The sequence below is a fragment of the Bombyx mori genome, chromosome 8 (assembly GCF_030269925.1).
Source record: "Bombyx mori chromosome 8, ASM3026992v2".
Classification (NCBI taxonomy): domain Eukaryota; kingdom Metazoa; phylum Arthropoda; class Insecta; order Lepidoptera; family Bombycidae; genus Bombyx; species Bombyx mori.
This window is the reverse complement of record NC_085114.1, coordinates 16,097,481-16,116,082: the sequence shown is the minus strand read 5'-3', so window position 1 is coordinate 16,116,082 and position 18,602 is coordinate 16,097,481. Positions and strand designations below refer to the sequence as shown.

Sequence of the window (18,602 nt, the reverse complement as noted above, 5' to 3'; positions counted from 1 at the left end):
TGTTCATCGATGAGAATGCCCTTGGATGAGACGAAGTCTCTGAGGCGTTTGTAGAGCAGACGCTCATACAGTTTGCCTAGAGACATGAGTATCGAGCTGTCAACTTGATGTTATATCGTGAATTCTTCGAGTTGATTTTTTAAAAAGTTAATGTTTTTGAATTGATGAATATAACAAATATTATTTATATTTATTAATGTTTAATATATTTTAATTGTCATACACCGTTTACACGTTTTTTAAAAAACTAGTTATTATTTGAACTTGGCGCCTGGGGCGGAGCCGTCATTTTTCCCCTAGTAAATGGAGGAGGATAGAGGACAGTGTATTCGATAAACAACAAGAGATAAGCTACATGTCAATTTTTTTTTTAATATGAAGTAATTTTGATGTTACAGTTGTTGTTGTGTTTTTGTGTACCAATACCGTTTGTTTTTTCATGTCCTGCTCTAATGAAGTTAAATTGCCGTTATTTATTGGCTGATACTATGCTCTATGCGCATTAAGTCTTAGAAAAGTACTCGACACCTTGTAGTATCGATACTTTTGTGAGTGAGTATAATAAATATATTAAAATATTTATAAAATATTTATATGGTGATTTAATCCGATGAGTTTTATAGTGTAAGTTGGTGTACAAAATAATATGTAGGTACGTATTGTGGTGCTTTTATTTTTTTGAAATTTAAATTTCTAAATTTCTCTTCTCTGTCACTCCCTACTTATATGTGATTTTGATTATGGAAACATATTCGGTTATTGTTTTAGCTATATTTTTTAAGATATTAAATGTTTGTTTCCCAAATAATTAAATAAATTAATAAAAATAATATTATTTTTTCGATACTACTCAATACTCATGAGTACAGTTTCGATACCGTGTCCTTAACTCCCTTCCCTACAATCCCTACCGAACAACAATTTACAACAATAACAAACTACATAAATTGAATGATTCATGTTATTTCACATTGGGAAAACACCAACTGTCAAATTCCTCGCCCTGCGACCGTTAGACAGTATTGACACGCCTCGCGTTACAGCAGGCACCAAAAATTGGCGATATTAGCCGATTATCTAATATCTTGTTTGTTTGTTCGTAAAATTGATACATGCATCACAAAGTATTTGTATTTCAACAAGACACACATCCATAGCGCGATTCACTAAAACACTCAGCGCCATCTATCGATAACAAATGAAAATAAAATTCATCTGACACCTTTTGATTTTGAAATCAAATTATTCATATAGTAACTTTTTTTCATATTTATATCGCAGGTTCACACCTCCTTTTATATATTCTTAGCATGTTGTAGTATTTCAGTCGAGAAGGCGGCCAGCATGCGGCCCTGCGGTCCATTCTCAGTCGAGAGTATGTTATTATTGTAACGAGGTGAAGTTTCAATTGTATCGGACAACGAGCGGCCCGCCCTCCGGCCCGGAAGGAGTAACAGTTTGGCAGCAGGTAACAGGTGGAAGCTGGTTTCCTTGTTTTCATCAATTATTTCAGGATCTGGAACAAGGAAGAAGGCTGAAGAAACGCCACATTGTATTCATTTAAATGAAAACAAAAACATTTAGTGGCCTCCACTTCGTTATGTAAGTATCTGCAGCGAGCACGAGAGCGTATCTTCGGGAAACGAAAGCGACGCGGCGCAACCACCCTTATCGCATCCTCCTCGAGCTACGTTCCCGCTCGGGACGACGGAGCACCACGCAGCCGCCGGCGCCGTAAGCGTGTCACGCGCCGGGTGCCAATCCATCCACTCTCGGTGCTTTCTAGCCTCCAAGCACCCATCACAATGCTTGTCGAAGAGTTCGACGTGCCACATGTAACCCATAGATATCAACCACTGGGTTTCTCGCTGAAACTTCTCAGTGGGTAGCGATTCCGATCCAATGGCAGAAGCACTACTTTTGCTATGGTCATTGTTAACTAGTTTTTCTCGGGCTAAAGAACCCCGTGAGCTGGAGAAATTGCTGGAATTGCCCATCAGTTAGGTAGGGCAAACAGGAATAAAATATAGGGAAAACGCATTCACGTGGTCAAATATAAATAATGTTCCCGTCACGGTTTCATTTGATTTTATTAAGTCGTAGATTGCTATATTGACTCAGCCGACGTGAAGCGACCTACGGAGCTTATAGGCACTAATAGAGAGTGCCACCATGTATTTTAAGATTAAATAAATTTCAATAAGTCAAGGGCAAGGCGGGCCCTACTCCGCGAGGCGCGACCTCGCGATCCAGTTTGAGACTCCGCTTCACCGCAGAACTAGGTCGGCACGCGGCACACGCACCAGCAGTGCTGCTCCACTCATTTCATCGATTATGAACAATTAATTATACAATAAAAGCAGAAGTTGAGTCGTATCACTTTTAGTTAGCGATAGAAGACGCAACAAGTATGTTTCACAATGCTTGTTCAGGAATACTAAACGATAAGACGCTCTTGTCCTGGTGTCCACTAGGTCTCAAGGGATGTGCATATGTTGGTCTTTGAATATTGTCTTTTTTTTTCTTCTTTTTTTTTCTTTTTTTCCTACCTAAGCTGATAGCCTTAAGAGGCTATTTCAGCGGAACCTTAATTAGTGAGCTCACGGGGCTCAAACCTGACGACGTTGCTAACACGAACCCTAGCAAGAGCCGTGCTTCGCAGAATCTACCACCGGATCAGAAACGCGGCCCACTGAGAAGATCCGGCGAGAAACTCATTGGGCTGTGTCTGAGGGTTAATTTACTCGTCGAGCCCTTCGTCGCAAGCGACGGGTTCGACAAGAACGGTGACCGGTGCTTGAGGTACCTAAAAGCACAGAAACAATGCAGTTGTTTCTGTGGTGTGAAGAGAAGCGGGCATTATCCATTAGTCTGGTATTCGGTAATCTTACAGATGACCAATTGAGGTTTCGCACTAAATACTCGTTCGTACAAGAAGGTGCACCGCTTAGAGAAGCAAGAAGGGCTTAACCGACCCAAACTACTGTGCACGGGAACCCTCTCCTTAGACATCGCAAGAGCGTTGGACAATGACTGGCACAACGGTTTCATTTTCAAACTAAAATTTGGGCGTGCTGAGCAGACCACGGCGCATTTATTCTCAGCAGACGTCTTGGCGTCGGAACGACACTTCGATAAGGCGATGCATAATGAAATCGCCTCATCGCGGCCGCCGCAGATTACTCTCCGGCTTCGACTCACGCAAGAGCCAGTCACCATTTATGCCCTAGAGATGTCCTTACGGATCCATTCGTTCGACTAAGATAGATATTTGCAGCTCTAGCATCAAGAGCAGGTACATATATGTACATATATAAAATGCTATATGTGTATACAAACACAATCAAACCTGCCAAGCAGCGTTCCAGGCACTGCTGTTATATCGGGTATGCATAATAAATGACAAAACGCCGTCACAGGATTAAAGATTAAATCGATTTTCCAAGGTGATTATAATTCCCGCGAGAGATCACAGCCGGGTCGCGCCGGATGTCTTGTACACCCGAGCCCGGTCCTTCTGAGCACGGATTATAATATTAAGTAGATTGGAACGTGGAAAATTTTCTGATTTTTCCGGAGCCTCCGGAGACTCTTGTTCTCTCTATATTTTGTACTGCATGGTCCACGCGGAGTGTTGGAATCGGTTGACATGATTCCGTGAGCTTCTTTGTACCGAAGCCGCTAGGTTAGTCCAAAACACAGTTTCAATCCGGTTTTAAAATTAACTTGCCTAAACCCTTCATTTTGTAAATTAAAGTGGTGTGTTAATTATCATTATTTTATTGTCAGCGAACAGTTTCCACCCTTATTTTTAAGGCAACAACTGGCTGCAAGGGGTGGGAACCGTTTGTGCTTGAAAATACACTTTTACCCTGCTAATCCTCTCTGGAATATTTCGTACGTGCAACTCTCACGAGTTGTTAGTTGTCTTTTATGTTGCTTTCCGTACTGAAGAGTGAAACATCGCTTAAATTATATTATATGTGCGATGTACGATTGAGACTTCAACCTTATTCTTTAGAGTGGATGGCAGTTTTTTTTTTCGTATCTCAGCTGATAGCCTTGAGAGGCTATATCAGCGTAACCCTAACTAGTAGGTGAGCTCACGGGGCTCAAACCGGAGTGTTGCTAACACTGACCCTAGCAAGAGCAGTGCTTCGCAGAATCTACCACCGGATCGGAAACGCGACCCACTGAGAAGATCCGACGAGAAACTCAGTGGGCTGTGTCTGTGAGTTAATTCGCTCGCCTAGCCCTTCGTCGCAAGCGACGGGTTCGACGAGGACAGTGACTGGATGGCGGATATTAGAGTTTGCCATTTATGGGAACTTACCACCAGATGAACATTTAGTTCATCTTGGCCCAAAGCATCGAAGTCTCTCGTTTCGAAATACTCAAAATATGTATTTTATCAATTTTGCTGACAATTTTCCTACTTCAATCACTTATGCTAAATACCTATCCACAATAAAGGTATTTTGAATATCGACGACACGCGAAAACCTATTAAATACTACGCGAGGAGTAAACTTCACTAAATAACATATTAAGAATTCAGAGAGCGAGTCCAGCGGGGCCACTTGTGTTCTGAATGTTTAATGTACAGCTTTGCTCCGCTCATTCCGACAAGAGCTCATTACAACTACTGCCACTTTGTCCCCCGGTTTATACGTCCATGCGGCTACACTACACAATGAAATAGTAATCATTTACGACGCACTGCCAATTACCTATACGCGGTGTAATACATTTTATAAAGAAACTTTGTAATGTGAATGTGACTACTCATTGGACGAGCGATATTTATTGTGTCTTTAGTGTGCTCGCATATAGTACGTTAATCAGTGGAGCTGTTTACTCTGAAGGGCGACGCTCGGTCGCGTCAATACACGCTCCAGCTACATACAACTGCACCACGCCGCTGCCGCCGTGTCCAGATGACAACATTAACACCTTCAAGTATACTCATAAACTTGTACAAATTCGAGTTTGTGAAGAGAACGAGTCTACTGTACGATTGATCCAATTTTAGTTTATCTCCGATGTTTTAACGAAAGCGGTCTTGGGTCTGATGTGTTCGGTGGATTCAAAAAGTATTTTCTCGGTATAAAGATATGAGCGTCGTTCGGTTTAAACACAAGCACAAACAAGTTGGTTTTCAACTGAAATGACATTTTATTGGTTCACTAATGAAACGCTGATAGGAACACACAGATAATTGTTTTTTAAAATGATAATCAACCAGCGATGCGCCCCGGCTTCGCACCAGGTTGATATCGAATATGAAACAGAGTTGTATTGTGCACTGCGGAATATATACCTAGATGGAGTTAATGTCTTTGGTATTCGGGGTGTAATGTTTATTTGATATCTATCAATCCATATACATATTATATAAAAGTCTGTGTATTTATATATGTTCCGTATAGACTCCGAAACTCCTGGACCGGTTTCGATGAAAATTTCAGCAAAACTTCAGATTGGTCTAACTGTACTTAATCTTTAAATGGACTATGGATTATCTTCCTCAGTTAAAAAATCCACAATTCTCTCTCCAATAGCTATAGAAACAGATGCTGTGTTTCCTCTTATAATATTTTTCAGTACACTCAAATCGGCCACTCTTAAGTTCTTTACACCATACACACGGAGTTGTTCATCTACCACCCTGGTCAGCGCACAGGTCCCTACAGCATGGTATCCAGAATAAGTCATATGTCTGGCGTAGCATCTCCAATACTCTACCCTTCCACATTTATAGGCTGGACATCCAGGTAGATTCAAATGTAAGATTGAGGCTTTGTGTTTTTTGAAGATCTGAGTTTTCATCAGGTGCTCCAAGAAAGTGATAGATTTTACCATTTGTTCGACGTCTCGTTCATCTCCAAGATAATTAGCGAAGATTGCTGGTGGTTGCAGTGGATCAATACTGGCGAGGCGGACGGTGCCACGAGAATATGGCTGCAGAACCATAGGCGAGAAAACAATCAAGCCATGGTTCTCGTTCGCCTTCTCAATTTGGTCTAAGACTTGGTCATTGAAACCAATAGCCTGCTTAACCAAAGGCTTTGCTAAAGCCACCAATCCTTTGTCTATGTACGACTGAATAATCTGCATATCAGCGAGCTCGCACCGACTACTATTACCTGAATACTGACGAAGATCAAAATCGTAACAGTTAGTGTTTATCAATGTCACTATATCTTGTAGGCTATTAGATGCTAGTGGTCCGCTCCTGGAGGCCAAGTACTGTAATACTTGGGGTGCTTTAGAAGTCAGTCCAACGAGGCTGTCTACTATTCCTCCGTGGTCTACTTTGACGATGACTACTGGTAGCTGATGGTCACTCATATCATTACCGACGGGAAGGTTTGATCGTACTGATATGCCCATTTCTTGTAAGTGGTCAGCTGGACCGACACCTGACTGCATCAATATCTGAGGGGTTCCAATCGCTCCAGCACTAAGTATAATTTCGATTCTTGCATATATTGTAACTTTTTGTAGATTTTGGACAACTGTCACTCCTCGAGCAATATTGTCGTCATCAATAACTACTTCAGTACAAAAAGCATTCTTTGCAACTTTAAGATTTTTCTTAACATCATTCCTTGCTAGGTAGCCCCGCGCGGTACTCATCCTCTCTCCTTTATATACATAACCAGCTACTTTTGTAACTCCTATTTGATACTCTCCGTTCAAATCCTTATTATAAGGTATATTTAGCTGCTTTAACCCCTCAACAGTTCTCATGTGCCATGGGTTACGCGGATCATCAAAATACTCCAATTTCATAGTACCATTACTATTATGATATTTCCTTGAACTGGCTGGATACTGGTCTAAAATTTGAAGACCTTCGTATCGAAGGAAATACGGCTCTAAGTCCTTCCATGTCCACCCTGAGATGTTCATTCTGTCGTAATCATATCTATTTCCTCTTATGTACAGCATGTGATTGATAGCGGTGGTTCCTCCTAAGCTCTTTCCACGACTGAATCTACACTGTTCACCAATTGAAGAGAGACAGGATATGTTGTTTGGAATAGTCTTGTACTGCCAATCCAGTGAGGAGCCAAGGAGACCCAACGACGCCATCGGTATCTGAAATAAGAAAGTATTTACGGCTCAATCAAGATCATTGAATGTTGAATACAACACAGTTGAATAAACTCATTACAAAGCTGTTAAACTAAAAAATACTTTAAAAATATTTGAAAATAGATATCAATGATTAGCAGCGTATTCTGCCAGTAGAATTTGTAGCGAACTCACAAGACTTGTGTGGGAAGAGCTACATCGACTAGTGCACGCGCAGAGCTTGACCAATTAAACGAAATTTTGCCACATAAAGTTCAAGAACAAGGATTCTGATGGAATCATTTTGAAGACTGATTGATTACCGTAGATAGGAAGCTTGGATCGCCTCCGGCTTCTATAAGCATAACATCGAAACCTTTCAATGCTAACCTAGAGGCGGCCGCGGCGCCCGCAGCCCCAGCTCCTACCACCACGTAATCATACGCGGCTCCATCTGAAAGAAGTAGTTCATTATAAAAATTTCACTTTACTTCATTCGGTGTGTTAATCATCCTGATCTCATTTTCCAGTTCTTTTTTTTTTTATTGCCCTTGTAGGCAGACGAGCATATGGCCCACCTGATGGTGAGTGGTTACCGTCGCCCATGGACTTCAGCAATGCCAGGGGCAGAGCCAAGCCGCTGCCTACCGCTTAATACTCTCCACAAGCCTCGTTTGAAGAAGAACATGTCATAGCGCTCGGGAAACACCGTGGAGGGGAGCTCATTCTATAGCCGGATGGTACGTGGCAAAAAAAGATCTCTGGAAACGCACTGTGGATGACCGCAGTGGCTCCAGGTAGTATGGATGAACTCTACTCCGGTGGCGGGCGGTGCGATGGTAAAAACGAGATGCCGGTATCATCTCGAACAATTCCTCAGAGCACTCCCCATGGAACATACGGTACAAAATACAGAGGGAACCGAAGTCCCTTCGCAGACCCAGAGGTTCCAAACGATCCGTATTACAAGTATTAAGCGGTAGGCAGCGGCTTGGCTCTACCTCTGGCATTGCTGACGTCCATGAGCGACGGTAACCACTTACCATCAGGTGGGCCGTATGCTCGCCTGTCTGATCGGGCTATAACAAAAAAAAAATTATTTTTTAGATTTGTCAATATTTTGTCTCGCTATCCCTCTCACTCTTGTTTATTTTTCTGAAATTTCATATGCACTTAATACCAGGTAGATGTGTGTTGAGTAAGGGGAGATCGGAATGCTACCTTCACCGGCCCTATTGTTAACCCCACCTGCACGCGCCGGATGGCGGCGGCGACCAACAGGTTGCTGTGGTGCTCCCTGCTAGAAAACCAACGGGGCAATGGCGACCGAGCAGTGGCGGTATAACCATACACACCCGTCAGGGCAACCTGTACGGAAGAGGCGTCAGAAACCTTGGGGATCAAATACCCCCTAAAGTGCTGGTGCAGAAGGCAACGGGAAACCACTGCACTAATTTCCCACGAGAGTCATGAGCAGGTCTTATAAGAGTAAAAGTGTGCGTTGCGATCCGAGTAGCGACCGGCGCCCTAAGTTGTCCGGGAACCGGGGTGTGAAATTGGTTACCGGCCATGGGGGAGCAGGCGACCAGGCACCTCATGGAAATTATGCCACTGGAAAAAGAACAACAAAACTCAGCGACAGGATCATCACCATGAAACTCAGTGCTTCACCATGTGCACTGAATATCATTCAGGTCGACGCCCCTACTAGCGCCGCTACTGAGGAAAAAATTGAGAACTTCTATAATCAACTCGAGGCTTGTATAAACAACATCCCAAAAAGAGAGATACTGATGATTATCGGCGACTTACACGCAAAGGTTGGAACCACTGTTTTGGATGTAGGGTTACGAAATATCTTGGGTCACTACGGTCTTGATTGCAGGAACAGTAGAGGAGAACGGTTGATTCAGTTTGCGGCAGATAATAACTTAACAATAATGAATACAGCCTTCAAACACCACCCCAGAAGACTGTATACTTGGACCTCCCCAAACGGAGAGCACCGCAACCAAATAGACTATATACTGATCAAGACAAGATGGAGAAGCTCAATAACCAACGCTCATACACTACCGGGAGCTGATGTCACGTCGGATCACCAGCTACTAATATGCAATATGAGGATCAGACTGCGTAGACCTATAATTAGAAAAACTGTCAAACGCCTAGAAGTCATTGATAGAAACTCGTTTGTCCAGTCTCTTCAGGATATGGAACAGTGCTGGTACGAAAACTGCAGCAAGGAAGTGAGCGTTGATCACCTCTGGCAATCTACCGTGCAATTTATAAAAGACGTCGTGCACGAATCACAGCCCAAAAAGAAATCCAAGAAAAGGCAGCATTGGATGGAAGACCTGGGACTTAATTGAGAAGCCTAGAGAGCTTAAGGCTGGCGGTGCCAGAATGCAGGAGTTGAACGTCCTGAGTTCCGCCATACAGGCTGCTTGCCGTCATGACCGAAACACAGCGCTATAATCAATATGTGAAGAGGTTCAAAGGCATTCTCAAAATTTTGAAACCAAAGATTTACACATGAAAATCCGACTTATAACTCGTCAATTTAAGCCAAAGACTTGGGCTATTGAGAATGCGTCTGGAGATACTGTCACTGAGATCAAAAAGATTGTTAGCGCTTGGAAAGACTATTGCAAGTCTCTGTTTACTGACACCACAACAAAGATCTCAATGACCTACAGTGAACCCTCGGAACTGGAGCCGATGCCTCTAAAAGACGAGGTGCGAGCAGCTATCAACCACCTTAAACGGAATAAGGCTGTAGGTTTTGATGAAATCCCCATCGAGACAATAAAAGCCATGGGGGAAATCGGAGTGGATATACTGCACATCATCTGTTGTCGAATTTGGGTCACTGGAGTTTGGCCGAGCGATTGGTCACATTCGATATTCATTCCACTTCACAAAAAGGGATCAACGAAGAAGTGCAATAACTACAGACTAATTTCTCTCGTATCCCACGCCAGTAAAGTCATGCTGCACATAATTAACATGAGGCTCCAAGATTACTTGTCCCGAGAGATCGCCCTCGAGCAAGCAGGTTTTGTAAAAGGTCGAGCCACAAGAGAGCAACTACTCGTAATGCGGCAAATTGTAGAAAAGGCCAGAGAATTTAATATTAGCCTATATGTGTGCTTCGTTAATTTCCGAAAGGCTTTTGATACCGTCAAGTGGTGGAAGCTGTGGTTGGTACTGACGGAAATGGGAGTACCGCAACATCTTGTACACACCCTCAGACGTCTGTACGAAGATGGCACGGCCGCTGTTCGTATTGACAGTATTGACTCCGAACGCTTCAGCACACAGGCAGGCGTTAGGCAGGGCGGCATACTATCTCCTCTTTTATTTAATATATACACAGAGTATATAATGCGAATAGTTCTTAAAGATTGGGATAAAGGAAAATCCGTTGGTGGTCGGAAAATATCAAACTTGAGATACGCCGATGATACTACCCTCTTGGCGTAAACCAGAGACGAAATCGAGGTGCTTCTTCGCCGGCTGGAGACTACAGCGTTGGATTTTGGACTTGCGATCAATCGTGATAAGACCAAAATGATGATCGTAGATCGTGCTAACATCAACCAACCGGAAGTCCAACATATAGCGGGATGCGAGGTAGTTAATAGCTATGTATATCTAGGCTCCACTATCACCAACGCTGGAGGCTGCGAAGATGAGATCCGAAGACGTTGCGCCGTGACAAGATCCTTAGTTGAGAGGCTAACAAAGATTTGGAGAGACCGCAGAATAACCAAAAACACAAAAGTTCGGTTAATGAGATGCCTGGTCTTTCCAACATTTCTGTATGGGGCTGAGACGTGGACGCTGAGGATGCAAGACCGTCGTAAGATTGACGCACTGAAAATGTGGTATTGGAGACGTCTCCTCAGAATTCCGTGTACCGCGCACCGTACCAACATTTCGATCCTGAAAGAGCTCAACATCAAGGAGAGACTATCGTCAACAGTCCACTTACAAATCCTCAAGTTCTTCGGGCACATCACTCGTAATGAGGACTCTATTGAGCGGTTGGTGGTGCAAGGGAAAGTCGAGGGCAAAAGATCTCGCGGACGATCTCCAACACGATGGACCGACCTCATAAAATCTGTGACTCACTCCAACATAAATGTTTGCTCTCACTCTGCGAAATATCGTGCCACATGGCGTCGCATCGCGAGAGCATCAGTATCGCAGGATCCGACTGATGCATGACCACGACCACTCTGTCAAGAGTGTACGAATAGGAAGGAAGTGTGTTGAGTGAAACGTTAGGATCTAATATTCACCTTCTAGCTGAATTCCAGTAGGGTACGTATAGGGAAGGTCTTGCAAGAAATTCTCAAAGAAAAAGGCCTCCACTGCGCCAGCACTGCATGCCAATAGCAGTCGAAACATGAACCTGAAGATACATAATTAAAATATTTAAACAAAGTTTGTAGACAAGAGAATTTTGTTTCTTTTTGTGATGCAGTCAGACCGGTGAACCCCTATGGGCTTACAATAGGTAGGGCTAGCACCTTTATAATTTCGGACCGGGGATCAAACCTCAAGGGGCGCTCTCGGCATATGGTCTGAGTGGTCGGTAATGGTCCAGGCCGAAGCCCATCTGCCGGGCAGCGATGGCAACGATGGCAGCGATGGCAGTACGTCTCATTCATTTTACATCACTTTTAAACGTACATTTCATTAATAATTTATTCATTTTTGATATATAAAGTAGTAATAAATACTATAATTATAAATTGATATTTTATAGGTATATTCTGTTTTCAAGCACTATGTACGCCGTAGTTAGTTTCTATCCTCAGATGATATGTATTCATCTGATGGTTGTCTGAAAGAGATCGCTCTCAATGATAAGACCACCCATTGTACTTTTGTATTTAATATTTTGCATTTGTACTCATTTTATATTGGTGTACACTAAAGCATGCTCTAATTACGTTGGCGTAATACTCCGAGAACGCCGATGTGTCTTCTTCGGTGAACCCTATAGTGGCCTTCCTTCCTTGGACTACAACCTTAGACTACAAGCACGGGATCAAATGGGGTGATGATACTCTAGGCCGAGACCACCCAGCTTTAATATCGAATATCAGTCCGCGAACTGACCTTAAGGAAAATGTTACATCAACGTTGCAGAATTATATCAGTTAAAGCAATATTAGAAAACAAATATACTAGTTGAAGGTAAAGCATACACAATAATTGTGTAGAAAGTGAAAATTAACGGAGTTTGAAATCATTAAGTTTATTAAGCGTTTACGCGAATTAAAGTATAGCAATTAGAACAAGTAAATTTGAGGCCAAAAAAAAATTTATCGTACCTGTTTTACTTTAAGAATTAATTAATTAGCGAAGAAACCAATGACAACTAGTTACAGAGGCAACTGTGTCCACATTGTTACATCTAAGACGTCACCTAATTATTCATTACTATTTTGAAGTTAGAGCATGTCAAGATAAAATAACTAGTTTAATGATAGTATTAACGTTTGTATTTTAATTTATTTCAATTTTAATTTGAAAAATGTTCCTGTGAACGTTTTAATTTTTGTATTTGTTTCTCTTTATTATTCTTTTTTGTGTTAATTATAATAGGAATTAATTATAATTGGATTTTGTATACATCATTATGTTAATTGTAAATTTAAAAAAATGGCAAGGCCTTCGGTGTGTATTCTGCACTGCGGCCTTTACCTACCTACCTAACTAGGCAGTCATACAATCCGGCTTGAAAAGCAGCGTTTGCAATGTTTGCATCAAACCAAATTGCGAGTCCAGACTCAAGCCGAACCACTGTCTCTGTGAAGCGGACAAGTCCACTGATGCTAAGTGACTATCGTCGCTCATAGACATAATCACAGCGAACTGTTGCCTGCTGGAAATACTCTTTTCAAACTTAGCTTAAAGATCTTTGTGTAGACCGCGTTTTTTTCCCTTAGCAAGTGCACACAAAAGTCACCTCAGGTGTTTGAAATTGTAACTGTTCTATAAGAATATACTGTCTCAACGTAGCCGGAAGCTAGGCTAGCTATGAAACAAATGTAATAACGCAATATTGGGCGCAGGGAACAGCTGACAAACTCGTTGCATCTTAAAGTATACAGCTAAAGATGCTGACTACGTTGCGATAGTCTTCAAAACAGAACGATTTATGGACGAGCAGTACAGAGCGGCGGTCTGGGCTCGCGCTTATCGGGTGCAAGAATCGAAAGGACATTAAAGTCGTCGTGGTCTAAAGGATAAGACGTCCGGTGCTTTCGTATATAACGATGCAGCAGGGTTCGAATCCCGCAGATAAGTACATTTTTTTAATGAAATGCACACTTAATAAATGTTCACGATTGACTTCGGCGGTGAGGGAAAAACGTCGAGTAATAAAAACCAAACCGGCAAAATTATAATTTGCGTAATTACTGGTGGTAGGACCTCTTGTGAGTCCGCACTGGTAGGTACCACCACCCCGCTTATTTCTGTCGTTAAGCAGTAATGCGCTTCGGTTCGAAGGGTGGGGCAACCGAGGTTTTGTAAAACTGAGATTTTGCAACTCTTGTCTCAAAGTGGTTGGCGGAATTTATGTTGTAGATGTGTAAGTTATCGCAGCCCATCTGCGGTAACCACTTAACACCAGGTAAGCTCGTCCGCCCATCTAAACAATAAAAAACAAACAACGCTAAATAAATACTTTGTACTGGTGGTAGGACCTCTTGTGAGTCCGCGCGGGTGGGTACCACCACCCTGCCTATTTCTGCCGTGAAGCAGTAATGCGTTTCGGTTTGAAGGATGGGGCAGCCGTTGTAACTTTAGACCTTAGAACTTATATCTCAAGGTAGGTGGCGCATTTGCGTTCTAGATGTCTATGGGCTCCAGTAACCACTTAACACCAGGTAGGCTGTGAGCTTTACACCCATCTAAGTAATAAAAAATAAATAAATAAAAAACAAAGTAAACGAAACTTACCGTCCCCAGTTCATTCTTCATTCAAATTATTCTCCGTACACAGTACTGCTGCCCGCTCACGGTCATGTTACGAAGAAGGATGCCAGAGAATATCACCAGCGGTTAGTTGTTAAAGGTGCTCTGAGCCTCGGCCGGCGTCCTCCGAAGTCACTCCTTTACTGAAACGATAATAGCCAAAATAGTGTGTGTGCGTGTGTGCGTATTTAAAACTACGTAATCTAAATTGTTTACTTACCATTTTATGCAAATATGTGTACGTTCCACATGATATTATGTGATCACTATTCAAAAAAATATGGACTTACTCAAATGATAAATAAAGGTTGGGGAAAAAGTTTCTTCGCATTTTTTAAGAAAATTCACAACATTTTTTAATGTTGTTTATTTACATTTAACTAAAGTATGTAGGTACCATTTTGTTCGATAACTTTTTGCCATCTTATAGGTAGGGACATGATCCCATTGCTATAGAAATTTTGGGGCTTCTGATCAAAATACCGCGACTATTGGTTTTGGCAGTCCTCTCGTAATGTTAACCTGACACTGCCTAAAGAATTCTGAACAGACCGAAACAGGTGGAAATCTGAAGGTGCAAGGTCAGGACTATATGGCGGATGCATTAACACCTCCCAGCCAAGCTCTCTAAATTTTTGCTGAGTGGCTAAAGATGTGTGAGATCTAGCGTTACATGATGAAAAATCACACCCCTTCTGTTGATTAATTCCGGCTGCTTTCTCTCAACTTCTTACTTTAATCTCATCAGTTGTTCGCAGTAGATTTCAGAATCGATGGTCCTGCCTGGTTGTAACAGCTCATAATGAATAATGCCCTTCCAATCCCACCACACACACAGCATTACTTTGTTGCGAGTTAACCCGGGTTTCGCCACAATCTGTGAAGCTTGACCGGCCTTTGACCACGACCTTTTTCACACGTTCTTGTCGTACGTGATCCACTTTTCATCACTAGTTATCAGCTTCTTCAAAAATGGTTCGGTTTCATTACGACGTAATAATAAATCACAAATGAGTACACGGTTCATTAGGTTTCTTTCAGTGAGTTCGTGAGGTTTTTTTTTTATTGCTTAGATGGGTGGACGACCTCACAGCCCACCTGGTGTTAAGTAGTTACTGGAGCCCATAGACATCCACGATGTAAATGCGCCACCCACCTTGAGATATAAGTTCTAAGGTCTCAGTATAGTTACAACGGCTGCCCCACCCTTCAAACCGAAACGCATTACAGCTTCACGGTAGAAATAGGCAGGGTGATGGTACCCACCCGCGCGGACTCTCAAGAGGTCCTACCACCAGTAATTACGCAAATTATAATTTTGCGGTTTGATTTTTATTACACGATATTATTCCTTCACCGTGGAAGTCAATCGTGAACATTTGTTGAGTATGTATTTCATTAGAAAAATTGGTGCCCGCCTGCGGGATTCGAACACCGGTGCATCATAAAGATCACACATTTTCCTACTTTGAATTTGGAATTATCTAATATATAAATTTCTCTTGTCACGGTGTGCGTGATTAAACTCCTCCGAAACGGCTCGACCGATTTTCGTGAATCTTAGCGTGCATATTGGCCAGGGTGGAGAATCGAACAACATTTATTTTTCATCCCCCTAAATATTAAGGGTGGTCCGCCCCTAAATTTAATTTTTTATTTTTTAGACAAAATTTTATGTTTTTATTTTTTTATGATAGAGCATACAAAAATACATACAACTCTAAATTTTCACCTCTCTACGATCAACCCTTATTTTTTATTTGTTAATTAAAAACTTTAATTAGTTTGGCAAAATTTTCATTTTTATTTTTATTTTGTCATGAATTAAAATAAAAAATCTGATGTTACTCTAAATTTTTCATCCCTCTATGATCAACCCCTATTTTTTATTTGTTAATTATAAACTTTAATTTTTTTGGCAAGATTTTTATTTATTTTGTGTTGACTCATAATTTAAAAAAACTCATATTACTCTCAATTTTCACTCTTATACGACCAACCCCTATGTTTCCATCCCTATTTTAATTTTTTTTATTCTATGCAGAGATCCGCAATAAGGTTGCAAGATGACAATCAAATATTATAATTCATATCATCAACAGCCCACAGTCGTCCACTGCTGGACATTCCACACCATTGAGCCCGGTCTGCGGCTCTCCTCAACCACTTCTTGCCGGCCACCGTGCGAAGGTCATCGCACCACCTAGCCAGGGGGCGTCCCACGTTACGTCTTCCGCTGCGCGGCCTCCACTCGAGAACCCGTCTGCTCCAGTGATCGTCAGGCATATATGGCCAGCCCACTACATTATAATTGTTTACCTACAATATATATACCACAATATTATAATTGTAGTACGATAAATTCTTATTCAGAGTTTATAATTTCAAGTTCCTTTAATTATGATTTTTTTTTAAATTCAATTTGATCTCCCGCCCGCGCCGGTCGACTACTGATCAACTATTAATCGATCAGTTATCCCCGCCAAGTGTCACCACTCATCCAGCAAACATCACGTAGTAGGGATGAGGACGAAGCCGGTCTCCTGTCTTACTCACTATACATTTTTCAGCCATGCTTTTTTGGTTTTATTTGTGTATCAATCGTAGCAGTGACTGTTATACCTATTATTTTAATTTTTCTGTGTAACTCTCATGTTATCGGGGTCGGGGTGCAGTTGAAGTACCTCGGCCTCATTCTGGACAGTCGTTGGACCTTCCGTGTTCACTTTCAGAACCTGGTCCCTCGTTTGTTGGGGGTGGCCGGCGCTTTAAGCCGGCTTCTTCCCAACATCGGGGGGCCTGACCAGGTGACGCGCCGTCTCTATACGGAGGTGGTGCGGTCAATGGCCTTATACGGGGCGCCCGTGTGGGGCCAGTCCCTGGCCATGGGGGTAGCGAAGTTGCTGCAACGGCCGCAACGCACTGTTATAACCCTAGTATGAATACTATTTGGCTGACAGCCCTAACCAAGCTGCACGATCAGCATCCCCGAGCTCTCCTGTTCCGTCCGCCCCGCAAACGGACAGTCTTGTACAATCTTTCGACCCGAGCGGTCAAGTCTTCTACAACCTCTCGACCTGAACGGTCAAGTCTTCTCCTATCCTCCTAAATCAGTGCGCGTGACTGTCGTCGGACCTCCATAACTTCGTATTTTATTTTTTTAAATCTACGTAGCGAATCCCGCTATAACAGCACCATCGCGGTCAGGGTCATCCGTGGTTATCGCACCATCTCTTTCGAGGCGGCGTGTGTACTGGTTGGGACGCCGCCTTGGGTCCTGGAGGCGGAGGCGCTCGCCGCTGACTATCAGTGGCGGGCTAACCTTCGTGCCCGGGGCGTGGTGCGTCCCAGCCCCAGTGTGGTCAGAGCGCGGAGGGCCCAATCTCGGCGATCCGTGCTGGAGGCATGGGCCAGGCGGCTGGCCGATCCTTCGGCTGGTCGTAGGACCGACGAGGCGATTCGCCCGGTTCTTGTGAATTGGGTGAATCGTGACAGAGGACGCCTCACTTTCCGGCTCACGCAGGTACTCACTGGGCATGGTTGCTTCGGTGAGTTCCTGCACCGGATCGGAGCCGAGCCGACGGCAGAGTGCCACCATTGTGGTTGCGACTTGGACACGGCAGAGCATACGCTCGTTGCCTGCCCCGCACGGGAGGGGTGGCGCCGTGTCCTCGTCGCAAAAATAGGAAACGACTTGTCGTTGCCGAGTGTTGTGGTATCGATGCTCGGTGACGACGAGTCGTGGAAGGCGATGCTCGACTTCTGCGAGTGCACCATCTCGCGGAAGGAGCACCATCTCGCGGCGGGCCTATGCGTCTCTCACGCGCCCCGCCGCCGTCGAGCGGGGGCCAGGGAGGCGGATCTCGCCCAAGCCCTGGCCCTCTAAGTGTTTCGGGTCTCCCTCACATGTCGGCCTGGGGACCGGCGAAGGGGGCCCAAGAAGACGACGTGCAAGCTGCTCTGCACGCGTTTTATGCATCAGCATCCGGGTGATGGAAGGCCGGCTATCCTCAACCCACGCTGGTTCTGACCCAGCGGAGTATTCCGTAGGATAGACCATTCTAACCGGCGCCATCTAGGCGGGCTTCGGACAGCCTGCCGACCGAGAGAGCTGGTGGTCGTGGCGCCGACGACCGCCAGTCCGGCGTCCCGAGGGGGAGGGTGATGGGAGAGATGTGCACTAAACGCTTCACTTTCCCCCTTTTGCCTTTTCATGAGCTCTGTCTCATGCGAGGTTTGGATGCTGGTTGTTGAGCTTCGACTCCGACATGCCCCGCCCTCCATCCCCAGTGAAGGGCGAAAGTCCGGCGATTTCATCTTGACAAAAAAAAAAAAAACTCTCATGTTAATTTTACTGTCATCGTAAAATTATCATTAATTTCCAGTGCAATAATTAATTATTGTAAATAAAAATTTATTAATCTGACAAAGTAAATAAGTAATAAGTAAGTAAGTAATAAGTAAATACGTGTTGTAAGCTCCTGTACCTGTATATATAGGTATTGTACTTAACATTTTTTGGG

General features: G+C 43.4%; 1 protein-coding gene across 4 annotated transcripts; it reads right to left on the bottom strand.

Moving 5' to 3' along the window:
• Positions 1-5,155: 5,155 nt before the first annotated feature.
• On the bottom strand, positions 5,156-14,279 carry LOC101745752 (glucose dehydrogenase [FAD, quinone]). Of its 4 annotated transcripts, XM_012697983.4 has the most exons (4): positions 14,065-14,279; positions 11,388-11,500; positions 7,404-7,534; positions 5,156-7,104 (listed from the first exon to the last, which is right to left on the bottom strand). In XM_012697983.4, the coding sequence occupies exons 1-4, from the start codon at positions 14,076-14,078 to the stop codon at positions 5,512-5,514; spliced, it is 1,851 nt and encodes a 616-aa protein (XP_012553437.1). In that variant the 5' UTR covers positions 14,079-14,279; the 3' UTR covers positions 5,156-5,511. The 4 variants fall into 4 exon arrangements, with proteins under 4 accessions (XP_012553437.1, XP_004923716.2, XP_012553438.1 ...); XM_004923659.5 differs by lacking the exon at positions 11,388-11,500 and having other exon boundaries at positions 14,065-14,226; XM_012697984.4 differs by lacking the exon at positions 11,388-11,500 and having other exon boundaries at positions 7,471-7,534; positions 14,065-14,226.
• Positions 14,280-18,602: the final 4,323 nt, after the last annotated feature.

Bases quoted from the DNA above. Each gene is read 5' to 3' on its own strand.
- LOC101745752 (XM_012697983.4), bottom strand. The intron at 7,535-11,387 runs GTGAATATTAGA...TACTTCTTTCAG, and splicing joins TACTGGAATTCAGCTAGAAG to ATGGAGCCGCGTATGATTAC. The intron at 7,105-7,403 runs GTAATCAATCAG...TTCTTATTTCAG, and splicing joins ATCCAAGCTTCCTATCTACG to ATACCGATGGCGTCGTTGGG.